The 18486-nt window shown below is 34.4% G+C and overlaps 2 protein-coding genes across 3 annotated transcripts; one reads left to right on the forward strand and one right to left on the reverse strand.

Moving 5' to 3' along the window:
- The first annotated feature begins 1885 nt into the window (after window positions 1-1885).
- LOC143920031 (uncharacterized) lies at window positions 1886-10840 on the forward strand. The gene is made up of 4 exons (XM_077442708.1): window positions 1886-1940; window positions 8361-8601; window positions 8681-8908; window positions 9059-10840. The coding sequence occupies exons 2-4, from the start codon at window positions 8431-8433 to the stop codon at window positions 10190-10192; spliced, it is 1533 nt and encodes a 510-aa protein (XP_077298834.1). The 5' UTR covers window positions 1886-1940; window positions 8361-8430; the 3' UTR covers window positions 10193-10840.
- On the reverse strand, window positions 4937-8242 carry LOC143920044 (uncharacterized). 2 transcript variants are annotated; one of them, XM_077442731.1, is made up of 3 exons: window positions 8054-8242; window positions 7631-7925; window positions 4937-5963 (listed from the first exon to the last, which is right to left on the reverse strand). In XM_077442731.1, exons 2-3 carry the CDS (start codon window positions 7712-7714, stop codon window positions 5382-5384), a joined length of 666 nt encoding a protein of 221 aa, XP_077298857.1. In that variant the 5' UTR covers window positions 7715-7925; window positions 8054-8242; the 3' UTR covers window positions 4937-5381. The 2 variants fall into 2 exon arrangements, with proteins under 2 accessions (XP_077298857.1, XP_077298858.1); XM_077442732.1 differs by lacking the exon at window positions 8054-8242 and having other exon boundaries at window positions 7631-7764; window positions 7852-7925.
- Window positions 10841-18486: the final 7646 nt, after the last annotated feature.

Below are 18486 nucleotides of genomic sequence, written 5' to 3' on the forward strand. Positions count from 1 at the left end.
ATTTTAGGTCATTCTCGAAAATTTATTTAAATTGGACATGTTCTGTTTTAACTTTCAATATTTTATTTTAAATTTAATATATTGATTATAATTTTATTTTGATATTTGAATTTAATTTTAATATAATAATAATATTTTTAATTTTGATATTTGATTTCAATTTTTAAATTTAATTTTTATTTTGATATTTTGTACGCTACTGGTTTTATCCTGCTGGTTAAAACGTTGGACCAAAATCGTCGTTGGTTTGGTACGTACGCAGCATTATACGCATTTTCGTAGATACGGTGAGGCCCCAGTCCTTTCAAATTTTAGTAAGCTTTGACATGGTGTTTTATGCCATGTCAATCCGCCTTTTTACATACCTCCTTTACGTTTTTATCTCTTACTAGTGTTGGGCCCGTTGATTTCAACGGGTGGTTTCGAAAAGGAATTGAAACTCGAATAAAAATAAAGTTAAAGATATTGAATCGACTGGTTTCGGAAAGAAATTGATGCACGAATTACGAAGTGATTACGAATTACGAACTACGTTTTGTGCATCGCCGACCTCCTGCCGCCTTTGCCCCCGATGCCTCCGTCGCTCCGGGGCCTTCGGCCCCAGCGCCGCCGACGCCTCCGGCGCCCCCAGCACCCCCGATGCCTTCGGCACCCCGGGGGCTTCGCCCCCAGCGCCGCCGACGCCTCCGGCGCCCCCAGCCCCCCCGATGCCCGATGCCTTCGGCACCCCGGGTGCTTCGCCCCCAGCGTCCCCGATGCCTTCGGCATCCCGTCGCCCCCAGCGTCCCCGATGCCTTCGGCACCCCGGGGCCTCGCCCCCAGCGTCCCCGATGCCTTCGGCATCCCGGGGGCTTCGCCCCCAGCGCCGCCGACGCCTCCGGCGCCCCCAGCGCCCCGATGCCTTCGGCACCCCGGGGGTTTCGCCCCCAGCGCCGCTGACGCCTTCGGCGCCGCCAGCGCCCCCGGCAATGAAAAAAATGAAAAAACTGAAAAAATGAAAAAAATGAAAAAACTGAAAAAATGAAAAAAATGAAAAAACTGAAAAAATGAAAAAAATTAAAAAAAACTGAAAAAATGAAAAAAATGAAAAAACTGAAAAAATGAAAAAAATGAAAAAACTGAAAAAATTAAAAAAAATTAAAAAACTGAAAAAATGAAAATTATGAAAAAAATGAAAATTATGAAAAAAATTAAAAAAACTGAAAAAACCTGAAAAAAACTGAAAAATATGAAAAAACTGAAAAATATGAAAAATATGAAAAATATGAAAAATATGAAAAATATGAAAAATATGAAAAATATGAAAAAAATGAAAAAAAAGAAAAAAAAAACGTAGTTGCACAAAACGTAGTTCGTAATTCGTAATCACTTCGTAATTCGTGCATCAATTTCTTTCCGAAACCAGTCGATTCAATATCTTTAACTTTATTTTTATTCGAGTTTCAATTCCTTTTCGAAACCACCCGTTGAAATCAACGGGTCCAACACTAGTACAAATATATTTAGCGACAGTCCGTTTTTATATATATTATTACTTCAAACACACACCGTCTGTCGTCTGATAACGTTGACCCGATATAAATTAACTCATGTACGACTTATCTGTAGTCAGATAGAGCATTCGTCCTCACAAGTTGACCATATCGATCCACTATTACATATGATCTTCGTCTTCGCTCTGTTTATCTCGAGTCCTAGCATTTCGCTTTCGGTAATTGGATTATTATGCAAATTACGATCACACAAAGGGCATTTTTTGTCATGAAAAATTGCTGCCAGATGTTATATTTTAGTGATTTTAGTGACTTTTGGGCGAGCGCTGTGTGGGTAATATTCACCAAACCTACACTTTCATATCGTAAACGAAGAAGTAGTTGGCAGCACTACACACTCACGCGTATAACCATTTTATATTGACGTTTGACTATCGTATTGTATTGGCAGCGTTAACACTAGCGGTAGATACCGCGTTATTTGACGGCGTGGAAACATACAGCGTGATCCAATTTTTCACCAATCGGCGAGCCGCACGACGCCCCTCCATAGCTCGGGCAGTACCCCTAGGATTGCCTTGGGGGGATGTCGTCGATATTTCAGAGAGCGTGTCGCGAACATATTTACGACACTTGCTCGGCTCATTACTTTATTCAATTATCTTTCTATTTACCCGGCTTCGCTCGGTATTTGTAATATAAACCGCTTAAACATGGCCAATCTAATGTGGCAGCTCCCCAGGTACAAGGTGTGATACCGCTTCTTCTGTCATAACAAAATGCAGTGCATACCATCACCTCATAACCACTTTATTGTTCAATTATCGTACTCTACTCATAACTGGTCATCTAAACACGCAACTTTTATTGTTCGCAGCACACCCACAACACAGCCTTCTACGAATCGAAACTCCAAGCGAGATGACATGACTAAACTACAAATATCAAAATGTCAATATTGAAGTACCTACCTAGTTCGTTTTGTGACCCTCATTTATTAAAAAATGTTGCTAATTTATTGAAAAATGTGATTTTCAGGAAAGAGTTGAAAAAAATAGAGCAATCTAAAAGGTTGGGCTGCGGAGCTGATGAGATATATATATATACCATCATCCTCGACATTTCACGAACTGAGCTTTTTGGCCAACGTAGAAAAACCCGTGCTGACTATGGTAATCATCTTGATTATATTACTACTTTTAGAAAATAATTTATTTATTAGGTACTATTCGACCACATCAACTTTAGTCTCGGCCCGATGATCAAGAAGTATATAAAGGTAAAAATAAAAACCAAAGTAATATAAAAACTTTATTTATATTACTTATTATATAGTAAACATTTTACATAAACAAAAAAACAAATTATAATGAAATACAATAATAAAGGAGGTATTTTTTATTTTTTTTATTTTATTTTATTTTACGGTCAAGAAAAAATTGACCATTTTACATGTTGGAAATAGAGAAAGAAAAAGAAAAAAAAAATTAAAATGAAATATAAAAGAAAAATACACATACATTAATATACTACAAAATAAATTACATTATATTAAAAAAATATTTAAATAAAATAGATTTCATGTTATATTTACTAACAATGAATAAATCGACCATGGACAATTCGTTTCCAACTCTGTGCAGTCTCAACATAGCTGAGTTCAATGAGTAATTAGTGGTAAACCTGGGCATATCAAAAAGATGGTTACATCTAATTGATCTACCCGGCACATGGAAGCACACTAAACTCACCAAGTCAGAGCATTTAATAGTGTCATTAAGAAGACCACACAGAACTGAAATATCGTTAATTTTCCTTCTGTCATATAATTTTAGCAAATTAAGTTTCCTATAAATAATAACGTTACTGACATAGTGATTATGACTTTTAAAAAATTTAAATTTGATGAATCTAATGAACTTTATTTGCACTGACTCTATTATGTTAATTTGTTTCATTAAATAAGGAGACCAAATGGTAGAATTGTACTCTAATTGGTTTCTAACCAGAGTGGTGTATAAAATTTTAATCGTATTTACATTTTTGAAGTGAGTACTATTTCTTATTAAGAAACCAAGTGTTTTGATGGCATTTTTTGTGATAAAATTTATATGAGAATTAAAAGTTAATTTGTCGTCAAAAATAACTCCTAGATCTTTAATTAGCGATGATGATGGTAATGATTCATTATTTATATGATAATTATAAATAATTTTGTTATTTGACCTACTGAACCTGACAACAGAACACTTCTTAATGTTAAAATATAATTTATTAAAAGAACACCAATCGTTTAATGAGTTTAAATTAGTTTGTAAAGTAGCACAATCGTTAGTGTCTTTTATACATTTAAATATTTTTAAATCGTCTGCAAATAAGAGCACTTTAACATCATTAAATAAATTTATAATATCATTTATAAAAATATTGAATAGGACTGGTCCCATGTGAGATCCTTGGGGAACGCCACTAGTTGGATTAAAGGAGTAAGATTTAGAATGGCCGATTTTAACTAATAATGATCTATTGGACAAATAGCTCCGAAACCAGTTTAGTAATACACCGCTGATTCCGATACTGTTTAGTTTATATAATAAAATCTCAATATCAACTTTGTCAAATGCTTTACTGAAATCAGTGTAAATTGAGTCAACTTGCAATTTAACAGATAAGGCACTAGAAATAAAATTTTCATATAATAATAAATTGGATAAGGTAGATCTACCAGAAGTAAAACCATGTTGTTGTGGAATAATAATGTTATTAATGAAAGGAATAAATTCGTCTAATACTAAACTTTCAAAAAGTTTTGGAATAGTTGATAGTTGACAGATGGCTCTATAGTTCATTACATTATGTTTATCCCCATTTTTATGGAGAGGTATTAAATAGCCAGACTTCCAAGAATTGGGAAATATACCAGTGGAAATAGATTGATTAAAGAGATTAAAAAGAGGATAAGTTAATACATTGGCACAATTCTTGATAAAAATTGGGGGTATGTTGTCAGGACCCGCAGATTTAGATATATCTAAGGCATTTATTTTGTTAATCAATTTTTGAATAGATATATTTATAGAATGTAAAGGTGAAATCAGGACATTATTATTTACAATGCTATAATTAGAATTATTGTTGTTGTTTTTGACATAGATCGATTTGAAAAAATCAGCAAAAAGATTGACTGAATCATTAGTATTGTCAACAAATTTACCGTTAAGTTGAATGTTTTCTGGTATATATGTTTTATTGTTGTTTAATTCTTTAGTAAATGACCAAAAATATTTGGAATTTGAATCAATGAATGATTCTGTTTTTTTAATATAAAGTTTAAAACATTTGGATATATGTAGTTTACACAAAGCTCTTAGTTTTTTGAATTCAATATATATGTGTGTAGAGTTATAAATTTTGAATAATTTGTGCACACTTTTTTTTTTTATGTATTAGGTTTTTTAATTCAGGACTAAACCATTTTGGAAAAAAATGCAACTTATTTTTATATTGAGGAACATGGTTGTATATACAAGAGATTAATAATTCATTCAGCATAATGACTTTTGATTCAAAGTTAATGTTATCGTTTAAGAACGACCAATTAGTGACATTTAATTGGTTCATGATTTCGTTATAATCGGCTCTGTGAAAATCAAAAATATTTTGCTGAATTAAAGGTAGATTAGTAGATTTATTTAAAGTAATAATAATATCTAGGGGTGGATGATGGCCATCCACTGGAGATAGAACATCATGAGATTTCATAACGTTAGTGTTTTTGAAATTGGAAAAAACTAAATCTAAGACACGATCATTCAAGTTGGAAATAGTATTAAATTGTTTAAGACCTAAATTTAAAGATAAATTTATAATGTAAAAAATAAATGATGACTAGATGATTATGTTTATGTATGATGTTGTTTGATGTTTTATAAAAATTTTTGAAGCCAACCCTTCTGTTATTCGTATACCCGTTGGATTGTATTTAATATTTTTAGGAATGTGGATAATTGGCGGACGTTTGGTAATGTGTGTTGATGGTTCCAACCCTTCTATTACTTGTATTTTGGGTGAATTGAAGCTAGTATTCTCGGGTATGTGGATAACATGTGGCGATGAGTTTGATAAAGATGTGAGAGATAATGAATTATTAATTTCAGTATAATACAAATTTTTCGTTTGAGCTTCATATATTATATTGTTTATGGCATGTGCTTTATCTAATTTTAGTTTCGGATTTAAGCCTTTTAAACTCTCAATCCAGGATGCACACATTAGATCGAAAGAAGTTTGGGGAGATTCAACAATGGGCCGAGACAGTATAGTGCATGCTTGTGCCAGCAGCTCATTTTTTTTGTTCGGCCTATTCTTTGTTATTTTCGGCATTGGACCTTCATCGTCATCATTAAGAGACGAATATATCAAAGACTCTTTTTGTACTACTTCATTTTGGTGTTGTTGAGAATAATCTTCCTGAAAAAAAAAAAAAATTTAATTTAAAATTTTTCAGATGCCAACAACAGATGCAGAATGAATCGAAATCGCAAATGAATTTGGAAAACTTTACAATTTCCCCAGATGCATTGGAAGTCTAGATGGCAAACACATTGAAATTATTAAACCTCGAATTTCAGGTCCCTCATACTACAATTATAAAGGCTTTTATAGCATTGTCCTCATGGCTTTGGTTAATGCGAGAAAAGAGTTCATCATGATTGATGTAGGAACAAACGGAAAAATCTAAGATGGTGGAGTTTTATTCTATACGAAATTTTGGGAACTCTATGAACAACGCAAATTAAATTTGCCAGAGCCATGTCCATTGCCCAACACCACGACGAATTTTCCATATGTATTAGTAGCTGATGATATTGCATTAGAAGAAGACAAAGACACAATAACTAGCCTTTCCACTTCTTTTAATCGAAATGCTAAGTCAGATGCAAAAACAGTCAGAGACGAGTTTCGACAGTATTTCTTCGATGAGAAAAGAAGAACAGCCTTGTAACCTTGTAGACACCGTGGTAGGTCAACCTATATAATTATCATTATTATTTACTTGTTTTTTTACTATACATATTTCTTTCTTGCTTTTTATTTTATTACTATCTTTGTTATTCTTTTTTATGTATATTTGTATTATATTGATTTTTTTAAATAAAATAATTTCATTTGTGATCCGTAATTATTATTTACCGTAATAATTTTTCATATTGCTATGCTACATTATATTTATATACATATATTCAAAGACATGGTTATATCTAGTCACCGGACCCAGAAGGTGCCGCGTATTGTTCAAAGTTTGCCGAACCTTTTTTACAAAGGATTTACAACAATGGATAGCACTGTGACTATCCTACCTCTAGTTATATCGCACTATCATCGAAAATCACCATAAGCTAGGGTTGCCAAGTGTCATGGACAAAAAAAGAGAACATTTAACAAAAAAATGTTTATTTTACAATTTTATTTATAATTGTGCGGGAAAAGATTATATCTATAAGGCCGGTCATACAGTGAGTATGTACCGTTTACCATGCATCCTCTTTTTTTGATATTTCGACTTAAGATCTTTCGATTTTCGATCTTTGCGTTTTCGGTAATATCAGATTCCGGCTCGTCACGTAGACCCCCATAAGGCTAAGGTATCACAATAATTTTTAAAACAAATTTACACAAAAGTCCAATTATCTCAAAGGAAATATTATATGACTTATTCCACTTTCATAATAACCGGAATATACATATGTAGTTAGGAACTTAAAAAGTGCGCTTAAAAATTAATTGTTGAATTTAATCATCTTCATTCTCACTCAATTTCATCACCTCTGTTGCTATATTTATTTATACACTGCTAATTTGATTCAAAAGTTTCTTATTTTCTTTATAAAATTCTAAACTATCCCATGTACGCGTTCGATGAATGCCACGTTTTTTCTATATGTATCTAAAAAAACCACGTCCCACATTCACCGCTGTCTGATTTCGCCCTCATGCCATCTTCATGGTGTTTAATATTGTTTTCAGTCCATTGTCGAATTACTATCATCGGGCCGAGACTAAAGATGATGTGGTCGAATAGAGTACCTAATAAATAAATTATTTTCTAAAAGTAGTAATATAATCAAGATGATTACCATAGTCAGCACGGGTTTTTCTACGTTGGCCAAAAAGCTCAGTTCGTGAAATGTCGAGGATGATGGTATATATATATATCTCATCAGCTCCGCAGCCCAACCTTTTAGATTGCTCTATTTTTTTCAACTCTTTCCTGAAAATCACATTTTTCAATAAATTAGCAACATTTTTTAATAAATGAGGGTCACAAAACGAACTAGGTAGGTACTTCAATATTGACATTTTGATATTTGTAGTTTAGTCATGTCATCTCGCTTGGAGTTTCGATTCGTAGAAGGCTGTGTTGTGGGTGTGCTGCGAACAATAAAAGTTGCGTGTTTAGATGACCAGTTATGAGTAGAGTACGATAATTGAACAATAAAGTGGTTATGAGGTGATGGTATGCACTGCATTTTGTTATGACAGAAGAAGCGGTATCACACCTTGTACCTGGGGAGCTGCCACATTAGATTGGCCATGTTTAAGCGGTTTATATTACAAATACCGAGCGAAGCCGGGTAAATAGAAAGATAATTGAATAAAGTAATGAGCCGAGCAAGTGTCGTAAATATGTTCGCGACACGCTCTCTGAAATATCGACGACATCCCCCCAAGGCAATCCTAGGGGTACTGCCCGAGCTATGGAGGGGCGTCGTGCGGCTCGCCGATTGGTGAAAAATTGGATCACGCTGTATGTTTCCACGCCGTCAAATAACGCGGTATCTACCGCTAGTGTTAACGCTGCCACAGGGTTGTAGATGGTTGGGGGGCTGGTCGAGTTGATTAGAGAAGCAAAAGGAAAAGCAGAAGTCAGAAGCAAATGTCGGAAGCGTCTATCCACTCTCCAGGAGTTTGTGCTTCTCCCTCCCAAGTGGCGATGGAGTGCAGACTTTGTCTCTGCTCTGCTCCAGCAGAGTCCTTCGTCTCCATTCATGACGACCCTCATTCACCGCGTTTGGTGCAACGCATTTGGTCCTGCTGTCAGCTGCGGGTCAGTCACGTTACACTTGAACCACTGCTGTAGTTAATTCGCTACTCCTCGTAATCGCCATTACCGTTCACATTTGTAGGTTAGGAAAGAAGACAATCTGCCAGATTTGATATGCCTTTCTTGTGTCAACAATCTGGAATTGTTCGACAGTTTTCGAAACGCTTGCTTTCAGAATGTCACAACGTCGAGGGTGGAATTACACAAGCGTTTGAAAGTCAAGCCGGAGAAAGTTTTGCTGGAAGATTTAATATGGGAAGATGAGTTGGGTGCTGAACCCAACAATTGTAGTTCACCAGAAGACGGCGAGGTAAATAAATAGGATTTAAGTTCTTTAGATGGGTTCTTAAAGAAACACACGGTTGATCGAAAATATAAATTCACATGTAAAATGACATCTAATCACAATATAAAAAAAGTTACAAATGTTAAATTGAATAACGTTCGGTTTAATTTTTAGACCCCTGGAAGAAAAACGAATTCGAGAGATCATATGGCAGCAATAATTGATACCAATATACACAATCTAGCGGAAGAATTACCATCTCGAAAAGCATTAAATACGATGTGCTCTACACAATCTGAATTGGACCATAAAATAGATATCCCAGACAAATTGTTAACAAATCAAAAAAATCTTGTGACACAGAAAAACTCGGATACTCGAAGAAAGCTGCATGGTTGTGACATTTGTTCAAAAACATATTCTTCGAAACAAAATCTTAGTGCACATATGGTAAATCATAGTGGGGTAAAGCCACACAAATGTGGCATTTGTTCAAAAACATTTATCACGAAACGAAGTCTTAGTGCACATATGGCTATTCACACTGGGGTAAAGCCACACAAATGTGATATTTGTTTAAAAACATTTACTATGAAACACAATCTTAGTGTACACATGGGTATTCATACTAAAGTAAAGCCACACAAATGTGACATCTGTTTAAAATCATTCCTTAGAAAATATGAACTCAGTGCACATGTAGTTATTCATAGTGGGGTAAAGCCACACAAATGTGACATTTGTTCAAAAACATTTAATACGAAACAACATCTTAGTGCGCATATGCGTATTCATACTGGGGTACCATATAAATGTGATATTTGTTCAAAAACATTTGCTTGGAAACGAACTCTTTGTGCACATATGTTTATTCATATGATTGTAAAGCCACACAAATGTGACATTTGTACAAAAACATTTAATACGAAACAAAATCTTAATACACATATGGTTTTTCATACCGGGGTAAAGCCACACAAATGTGAAATTTGTTCAAAAACATTTACTAGGAAACGAACTCTTGGTGAACATATGGGTATTCATACTGGGGTAAAGCCACACAAATGTGACATTTGTACAAAAAAATTTACTAGGAAACAACATCTTAGTGCACATATGGGTATTCATACTGGGGTGAAGCCATACAAATGTGACATTTGTTCAAAAACATTCCCTGCGAAACGAAATCTTAGTGCACATATGGGTATTCATAGTGGGGTAAAGCCACACAAATGTAACATTTGTTCAAAAACATATACTAAGAAATACAATCTTAATGCACATATGCGTATTCATACTGGGGTATGAATACCACAAAAATAGATAACAGCTATAGTTTTACAGCTCATTTTGGTGCCCTTGTATTTCAAAAAATTCTTTTCAGTTTTCTGTTCAGATTAAAGATTAAATGTACACAGGGAAGCCCTTAAGAACTTTCATTTCCAAAATAATAAGGGAAACATGAGAAAATTAAAATTTTTGTAAAAGAACGTTTCCTTAATACAAATATCCCTTGTAAGCGAAAGTTCTCTGCTCATTTCCATCAACTTACGTCTGCCAAAATGCGTTTACCTTTATGAGCATTATTTATTAAGTCATCGAATCTAGCGCCCAACAGTTCTTTCTAAATGCTAAATATCCATTTGTAAATGCAGGAGTAGTACAGTTTCGTTTGTCGGACGTGTATATGTATGCAGGGCCACCGAGAGGGAGGGCGGGAACCGGGGCCCCGTGTCGGAAATCGTACCTGTTAATCGTTACCTTTCTTATTAAATTATTTTAAAACAACAATCAACATATAGGTATATTTTTCTAGTAGTTCTGATAGATTTTTCGCATATTAAAATTATATCTACAAGATATTTTTTGAAATTTGTTATAGGGCCCGGAATTATTTTTTCCAAGGCTCGGGATTCCTCTCGGCGGCCCTGTATGTATGTACCTTGACTAGAAGACAAATAAACAATCAAAACGTGTTGAAGAAATACAATACGAATTTGTTGATAATATGCTAAAATAATCTACGAAAAATTATGCAAGTCCATTTCAAAACTTTTATTTTGTATATATAACATTTTCAAGCATAACTCATAATAAAAAATCATACATAGTTATATTATACTACATATTATTATTATATGTTCATTCTATTAATATTGTATGTTGGTTTGTACATCAGCGACGTACGACCCGCAGCCTGAAATAACATCAGTTGCGGTCCAAAATGATTTACTTTATCACAAAGTGTTTCATTGAATATAAAAAATATCTACTTGTGAATATGTATGTATGTCAAAACCCAATAACATATCTATGCTTACTAAATGCTCAAAGGTTAATATACATATTTATTAAGGCTTCCAATCCCGTACTACTGCAGTCTGATTCCAATAAATATTTCGTAGCAATCTGACATCTCTGTCATCCAGGCCAATATTTTTTAATGTTTCCATCAGGCGAGCGTGTTGGACACGGTCAAAGGCCTTTTCAAAGTCTATAAAGCAGATGTACACAGGTTTACGGACTTCTCTGCATCTTTGGAGTAGTGTTTTCATACAGAAAAGGGCCTCTCGGGTACCCAAGCCTTGTCTGAATCCAAACTGCTCTCTGCTAATCGCCTCTTCACACCGTGAGTAAATTCTGCCCTGTATTATCTTTAGTAGGATCTTCAATGTGTGACTCATTAGGCTAATTAATCTGAAGTCAACGGGCAACGGGATAAATATGGATTGTAACCAATCGCTAGGTACTTCGCCTGATAAATATATTTTATTGAAGAGTTTTGTTAGATCTTCTATGTTATCGTCGTCCAATAACTTGAGAAATTCAGCAGGAATCAGATCCGGTCCAGTAGCTTTCCGACTCTTTGCTAGTTTTATAGCATGTTCCACTTCGGATTTCAATATATATGGTTCCGTTTCTGGATCTTCAATATGCCCTCCGTTTTCTCTATTGTCTTTAAAGAGCAATTTTGTGTACTCGTTCCATTCTGATTTCTTCTCATCCATATTTAAAATGATTTTTCCATTTTTATTCCTAAGGAGTATGAAATCTTTTTTTCTGAATGATCCTGTTGCTTCTTTTAGTTTTTTATGTACGTTAAATTCGTCGTGTTTTTCTTGTAATTTTTCAATTTCGTTACATTTATTTTCCATCCATTTTTCTTTAATTTCTTTAATTTTCCTTTGAATTTGGCGGTGAATATTTTTATATTGTGTTGGATTATTATGTTTGTGTTTCCTACGTTCTTCCATTAAATGTATAATTTCATCCGTCATCCAAGGTTGTTTTTTATTAATTATTTGATTCGTTTCAAGAAAATGGAAATGGTACGTCCCCTTATAGGTGTACTCTTTCTTTTTAAGTTTTTGAATTAAATTATCTCCCAAACCACTCATCAAATCGGACTGAAATTTCTTACTTGTAATAGAAATTATTAATATTAAACCCCAATATTTTTTCCTAAACCGAAAGTTGTACTTTTAATTTAGAGAATCAAAGGTTTTTTTTGTTTTTCTAAGAAATCCTTTAATTTATTAAACTGAAATTTCACCAAGTTATGTATAAAAGTTGGTAAGCATCCGTCAACCAGAAATGGCAGTGTACTCTTGTTCAATTTTTTCTCCCAATATTTTTTTCGACACTTATCACTAGACACCGGATAGTCCGAGTGCTTTTTCTAGGAATCGGGGCGGTTTAGTTCTATTTACAAAGCTAGAGTCCAAAAAAAACTTTCGGCGAACCTTAACAATGCAATGAACAATACACAGCACCCTCTGGGTCCGTTTTTTTCAAGACGGCACCATGGTTATCCGGCCTTTACTTATCACGTAAAAATTCAAGTATAATTATTGTATTAATGTGATAAAAAAAAAAAAAATAACTAAATATAATAAACCGGAAGCAGGATTTTTTCCTCTTAAAAAAGTCAAAAATGTTGTGACAACGATTCTTTCCACGCCCTGAACATATTTAGCTGAAAATTTATATTTGTATTATTTTTGTACTAACATAGAGTTGATAAGGTTTTGGTCGGAATTCGTAAGCCGGAAGTAGAACTTTAGTCCTGTGTAAGTTTTCCTACATTTGTATTCAATTGGTATTGAAAATGCTCATAGCCGGTATGTGTGTACGTGTATGTACATATGTTCGATTATCAAATTTTGTTTTTTATCCTTCTTATATTCCTCAAATACATAGATAAAGTCGTAGGTTGGTCACATCCGAATTTTTTACATAAAGTAAATGTAATTGGAGCTTTTTTTATATTAGGTGGACTGTTTCGATGAATAATTACTAGACGGTACAAAATATTTGTAAAAAACGAATCAATGAATCAAAGCGTTTTTTATTTTATTTAATTACATTTTCGCATGTGTTTTATTTAATCTTAGAAATTAATGGATGCGAACCGAAAATTTAAAGAATGTAGCCAAACTCAAAATTAGTACGCCAATATGGGAGTATTTTTTGCGTGAAACATCGGGAGAGTTTGCAAAATGCAATTGAACGTGTTTGAAATATGAAAACATGCAATTGATCCCGGGATTGGAAATTCCCAGCACCGCAATCCCGGTGCTGGAGTAACCTTCCGGGATTCGAAGCACTAATATTTATCTACTATTTTGTCATACTTCTATTATTGATTATTGGTTTTAATAAAAACACCAAATTACATTAATTAAATCTCCCTACAAAATAAATTTAATGAGATCCTTGTGCTTGTTTCGAGGAACATAGTTTTTTAAAATTCCGTTCAAATGATGTGAGATGTACCCTTAAGTCTGGAGCTGCATTCAATATTAATTTTAATGTGATGTATGAGTGGAATCTTAATCTACTCTTCCATTTGGGCCTCGCTGTGATTTTATTTTACTTTTTCTTTCTCTTTCTCCTTATGCACATTTTTATGTACTATTATGTATTATTTTACTTTATCATGTTTTTCTGCTTTTGCTTTTTTCTTTTTATTTTATGTATTTTACTTATTTTATTTTTTGTTTTTCTTCATTATCAAATGTAGGCCATTGTGGCGCATTAGGTTCTTCCTGTAATGCCACAATGGTCCAAAACTATAAATAAATAAATTAATATATTTCTATATTTGTCTTTTATTAAAATATATGAAGAGAAAGCTCTCTCAACCAGTTCAGTGCTAGTAAACGGCGACAGAAATTGAAGCGCTGTTCCTGTCAAAAGCTGATGTCAGAAAGCTGTTCATATTCTTCACTAATACCTAGCCAAAAAATTAATAACCTTATTTATTTTGAATTCAGTTTTTAAATGCTATAATTTGAAAGTTCAATCAATTTCTCCTTTTCCTTGATTGATAATTACGCAGCTGTCCGAAAATGTTCATTGTCGAAGGGGTTTGAAATGTAATTGTTTGCTTCTTAAGGTTTGGGAAAGCACTGCGTAAAAGACGATTTCAGCCCTATTACATGTTCAATTATTTTTTAATTTCTCCTAGACATACTAATCTTTTTATCAGATAAGAAATTATGTAAAGTATCAAATACTTCAGTTTTTTCATTTTCATTTTCAATATATAGATTTTTATATATATATATATATATATATATATATATATATATATATATATATATATATATATATATATATATATATTTCATATGTTATTTTTGCAAATGCATACTATTTTTGCCGTCCATATGGGCTGCAGGGCTGCAGCCTCCCAGTATAGACATGTACATGCTATTTTTGTCTGAATTTGATCACCGGTATGGTGAACGAGTTAATACATCCCGATTAATCTCTGCAGCCCCCCCTCTATGAATTCTTACGAGCCGCCACTGGCTATTTATTTCTACCTCTAATGCTCTATTTATGTAAATCAAACCCTCTGTGCGACCGCCGAGGTTCTGGCAGTACCAATGCGATGTACCGTCGGTCAGCGCTTTGCGGGAATCAATCTCTTACTTCCTGGCCGTCAGAATAAACATTAGTGAATAAACAACAATGTCGTTTTACTCTCTTTCCCCCATTCCTCTAATAAAATATCTAGCAAAATACCAACATATGTATGTAACATTTTCATATCTAACTTATAAATAAAAACCCAGTATCATCAAATTTAATTACTTTAACACAGATCTTATACTAATAAAGTAAACTTAACAATCACATTTAAGACCATTCCTTTTATAAACTAGTATTTCCTTTCTTATTTAATTTTAATATTAAATCAAATTACATATTACCAAAGAAGATTGAAAAAAATTGATTTTCTAAATCTCGCATTTCTTGCTTTTTAACCATGGATGTGGATCTACGGTGAGATTGAGATTCGTGCATTTTTTTTCAGTTTCATAACTGCAGGGGGTCGGTATTTCTGAACAATGAAAGGTCAATAAGCAGCTATCGAAAACTGGGACATTTGGCTGTCCCGAAAGGTACCTTCGGGAACAAATTTTTTTAAGTAGTATTTTGTTTGCTTTTAAATAAGAATGAAATTCATGGCAGGATTTCTTAAAATTGATTTTAATTAACAACATCGCTTTAAGAGCTGCGACTTGCAATTGCACAACTTGTTCATCTGTGAAAATACTTTCTACGGATGCATTAGTTCCGGGCAGGCGTAAAATGTATTCAATAATTATATGAAAGTTTTTATGATTTAAAGAATTGGTGCAAAAGTGTTGGAACAATTCTACCCAACAACTTTCGATTGAAACATTCCCAATGTTCCATTCTGTCACTTTTTGCGGTGTAATATAGTTAGTAATAAGTGAATATTGTAACGAACGGATTTACGCGCGCTTATCTGATCTCGCTGTGGGAGGTCCATAGGGCGTTTACTCCGTTCTTTCAAGGGTCGGGTTATATGGAAACGTGGACTAACCTTGGGATAGTGTTATATATTTAGTCGGGGAGGTTCCTGCCTGCAAATCGTCTTCGTTGATAACAGCTTCCTCATGGTCGGGAAGCTGGCTCTGCGGTCCTCTTCTCGTTGAAGCACCGCTGGTCGGGTCACAGCAGTGGGAGGGGGAGGCAGGAGGCAAACTCCGTACTGCCTCGTGTGGACACAAGATGGCGATCTCTGGGCGTCTCTGAAGACGCTCGGCGGAGATGCTGGATAGGGAGGTCCTTCCCGGATGACGGCTGGTGGTAGAGAGAGAATCGCTCTCGATACTGCTCGAGAGGAGTATGGTGTTGGCGCGGTAAAGTCACTGGTGCCACCTTAACTATTCCTACCGCTACCGACTGAAGGGACACTCGGGAGAACGTCGCGTTACAATATTCATTAAATACTTCTGTATCTTGGTTACAATTAATAAATCACTTTTGAATCAATATATCCATTACACCTTGAATTTCTTCTCACGTAGGTAATTTGATTAAATGCGCCCATTCAAATATTACTAATTCTTCAAAGAACAAAGTCCACTGCTCGAAATATTCTTTGCTTATCTTATAGAACTCAGCAGCTGTAGTTTTTATTTGTTCTTGTGCCATATGCACCGATACACACTGTATCAAGCTAGTCGATTTTTTACACTTTTTTTCTTAATTGTTACCGTGTGTTGCTTTCTTTTTGAAAACGGGACATTTCGACGTCCCGAAGCTGTGCTTGGGAACAACGGGACAGGCTACCTAAAACGGGACGGTCCCGTTCAAAACGGGTCGTATGGTCACTTTAGGTATACTATATCTAATATATAACGTTGACTCTGCCCCTGACCACGCCTTTTTCGTGGATTTCTAATTCGCGAAAAACCCAAAACCAGTACACTTTTTCGTGTAATACAATTTTTTTGTCTAATAGATGGATAAATATACAAATTCTCCTACAATAATATTGGTAAATTAATCAAATGTTTTATGGATTTTTTACTTTCATGAACAATATATAATACATATATGTAGTACAGTGATAAAATGAAATTGAATGTTGAAACCTTAAAATGTTTGCTAATCACTTAGTTTAATTTTAAACACTTTTGTGTAGAATTTTATAAAAGATTTAAAAAAAAACATTATATTTTTTTTCATAAATGTGCGTCCATGATTCTTTAATCTCCGTTTCAAATTATGGTGGTAGGGTGAATGAGACGACTGGCTTGTTGATGCACGAGTGTTTATTATGGCAGCCGAGTAAAGGTCTGTTCATACCTATCCAGCACGACCCGTATCCTGCAGGTGTCCTGCAAGTGCGGATAGTATTCTTTGGTACATTATATGGACGTATTCATACTCCATTCGCGCATGCGCATTTACGCATTCATGCGCGTCCATATAGAATGTACCAAAGAATACTATCCGCACTTGCACGACACCTGCAGGATACGGGTCTTGCTGGATAGGTATGAACAGACCTTAAGAAGTACTGTAGCAACTTTTGAGCGCGGCCGAGTTGGTCCCAACTCACAGGAAGATGACCGAAACTCTATAGTATTTTTAGTCTATTAGTATTTTTCATTAAATTTATTTATCACATTATTATTATTTATTTAGTTTTATCTTATATAAATTTATTTGAATACTCATATGTTTTTTTTTATTTAATTGACTATCACAAAATAAACAAGCATATATACTGTCTCTTTCGAAATTATATGTAGCAGGCGCAGGATTCAACAAAAATTAATTACTTTTTTTCATAACTGTGCGTCCATGATTCTTTAATCTCTATTTTAAATAATTGAAGTATTTAGAAATATGTTTTGGTTTTCAATTTGGAAAAAATTGTCAGCTTAGCATACGCATACTCGTATCATTCATTCTGTTCTGAAAAGTTTGTCTGCAATATTCGTGTTCGGAAAAAAGCTAATCGCACTTTAGGTATACGTATTCGTATCATGTGCATTCATAGGCAGCGTTAACACTAGCGGTAGATACCGCGTTATTTGACGGCGTGGAAACATACAGCGTGTTCCAATTTTTCACCAATCCGCGAGCCACACGACGCCCCTCCATAACTCGGGCAGTACCCATAGGATTGCCTTGGGGGGATGTCGTCGATATTTCAGAGAGCGTGTCGCGAACATATTTACGACATTTGCTCGGCTCATTACTTTATTCAATTATCTTTCTATTTACCCGGCTTCGCTCGGTATTTGTAATATAAACCGCTTAAACATGGCCAATCTAATGTGGCAGCTCCCCAGGTACTGGCCGTAAACCAACGTGTGATACCGCTTCTTCTGTCATAACAAAATGCAGTGCATACCATCACCTCATAACCACTTTATTGTTCAATTATCGTACTCTACTCATAACTGGTCATCTAAACACGCAACTTTTATTGTTCGCAGCACACCCACACCACAGCCTTCTACGAATCGAAACTCCAAGCGAGATGACATGACTAAACTACACCGTCACTTCTCTCACCCTTCTCCATATATATGGGGGTGGTATATGAGTACAAATATATATATATATATATATTGATTAGGTAATATCGGACCATTTACAGAAGATAGAATATGTAAAATCAAAATTGTTTTATTTTAAAAAACGGACAGATTTATAAAATTCACAAATATCAAAATGTCAATATTGAAGTACCTACCTAGTTCGTTTTGTGACCCTCATTTATTAAAAAATGTTGCTAATTTATTGAAAAATGTGATTTTCAG

This window comes from Arctopsyche grandis, chromosome 12 (genome assembly GCF_051622035.1).
Source record: "Arctopsyche grandis isolate Sample6627 chromosome 12, ASM5162203v2, whole genome shotgun sequence".
NCBI lineage: Eukaryota > Metazoa > Arthropoda > Insecta > Trichoptera > Hydropsychidae > Arctopsyche > Arctopsyche grandis.

Excerpts from the sequence above, each read along its gene's own strand:
- LOC143920044 (XM_077442731.1), bottom strand. The coding sequence starts at position 7,714 with ATGAGATATATATATATACCATCATCCTCGACATTTCACGAACTGAGC. Across the intron at positions 5,964-7,630 it reads AAAAACCCGTGCTGACTATG|GAAGATTATTCTCAACAACA; the intron begins GTAATCATCTTG and ends TTTTTTTTTCAG.
- LOC143920031 (XM_077442708.1), top strand. The coding sequence starts at position 8,431 with ATGTCGGAAGCGTCTATCCACTCTCCAGGAGTTTGTGCTTCTCCCTCC. Across the intron at positions 8,602-8,680 it reads GGTCCTGCTGTCAGCTGCGG|GTTAGGAAAGAAGACAATCT; the intron begins GTCAGTCACGTT and ends TCACATTTGTAG. Across the intron at positions 8,909-9,058 it reads GTTCACCAGAAGACGGCGAG|ACCCCTGGAAGAAAAACGAA; the intron begins GTAAATAAATAG and ends TTTAATTTTTAG.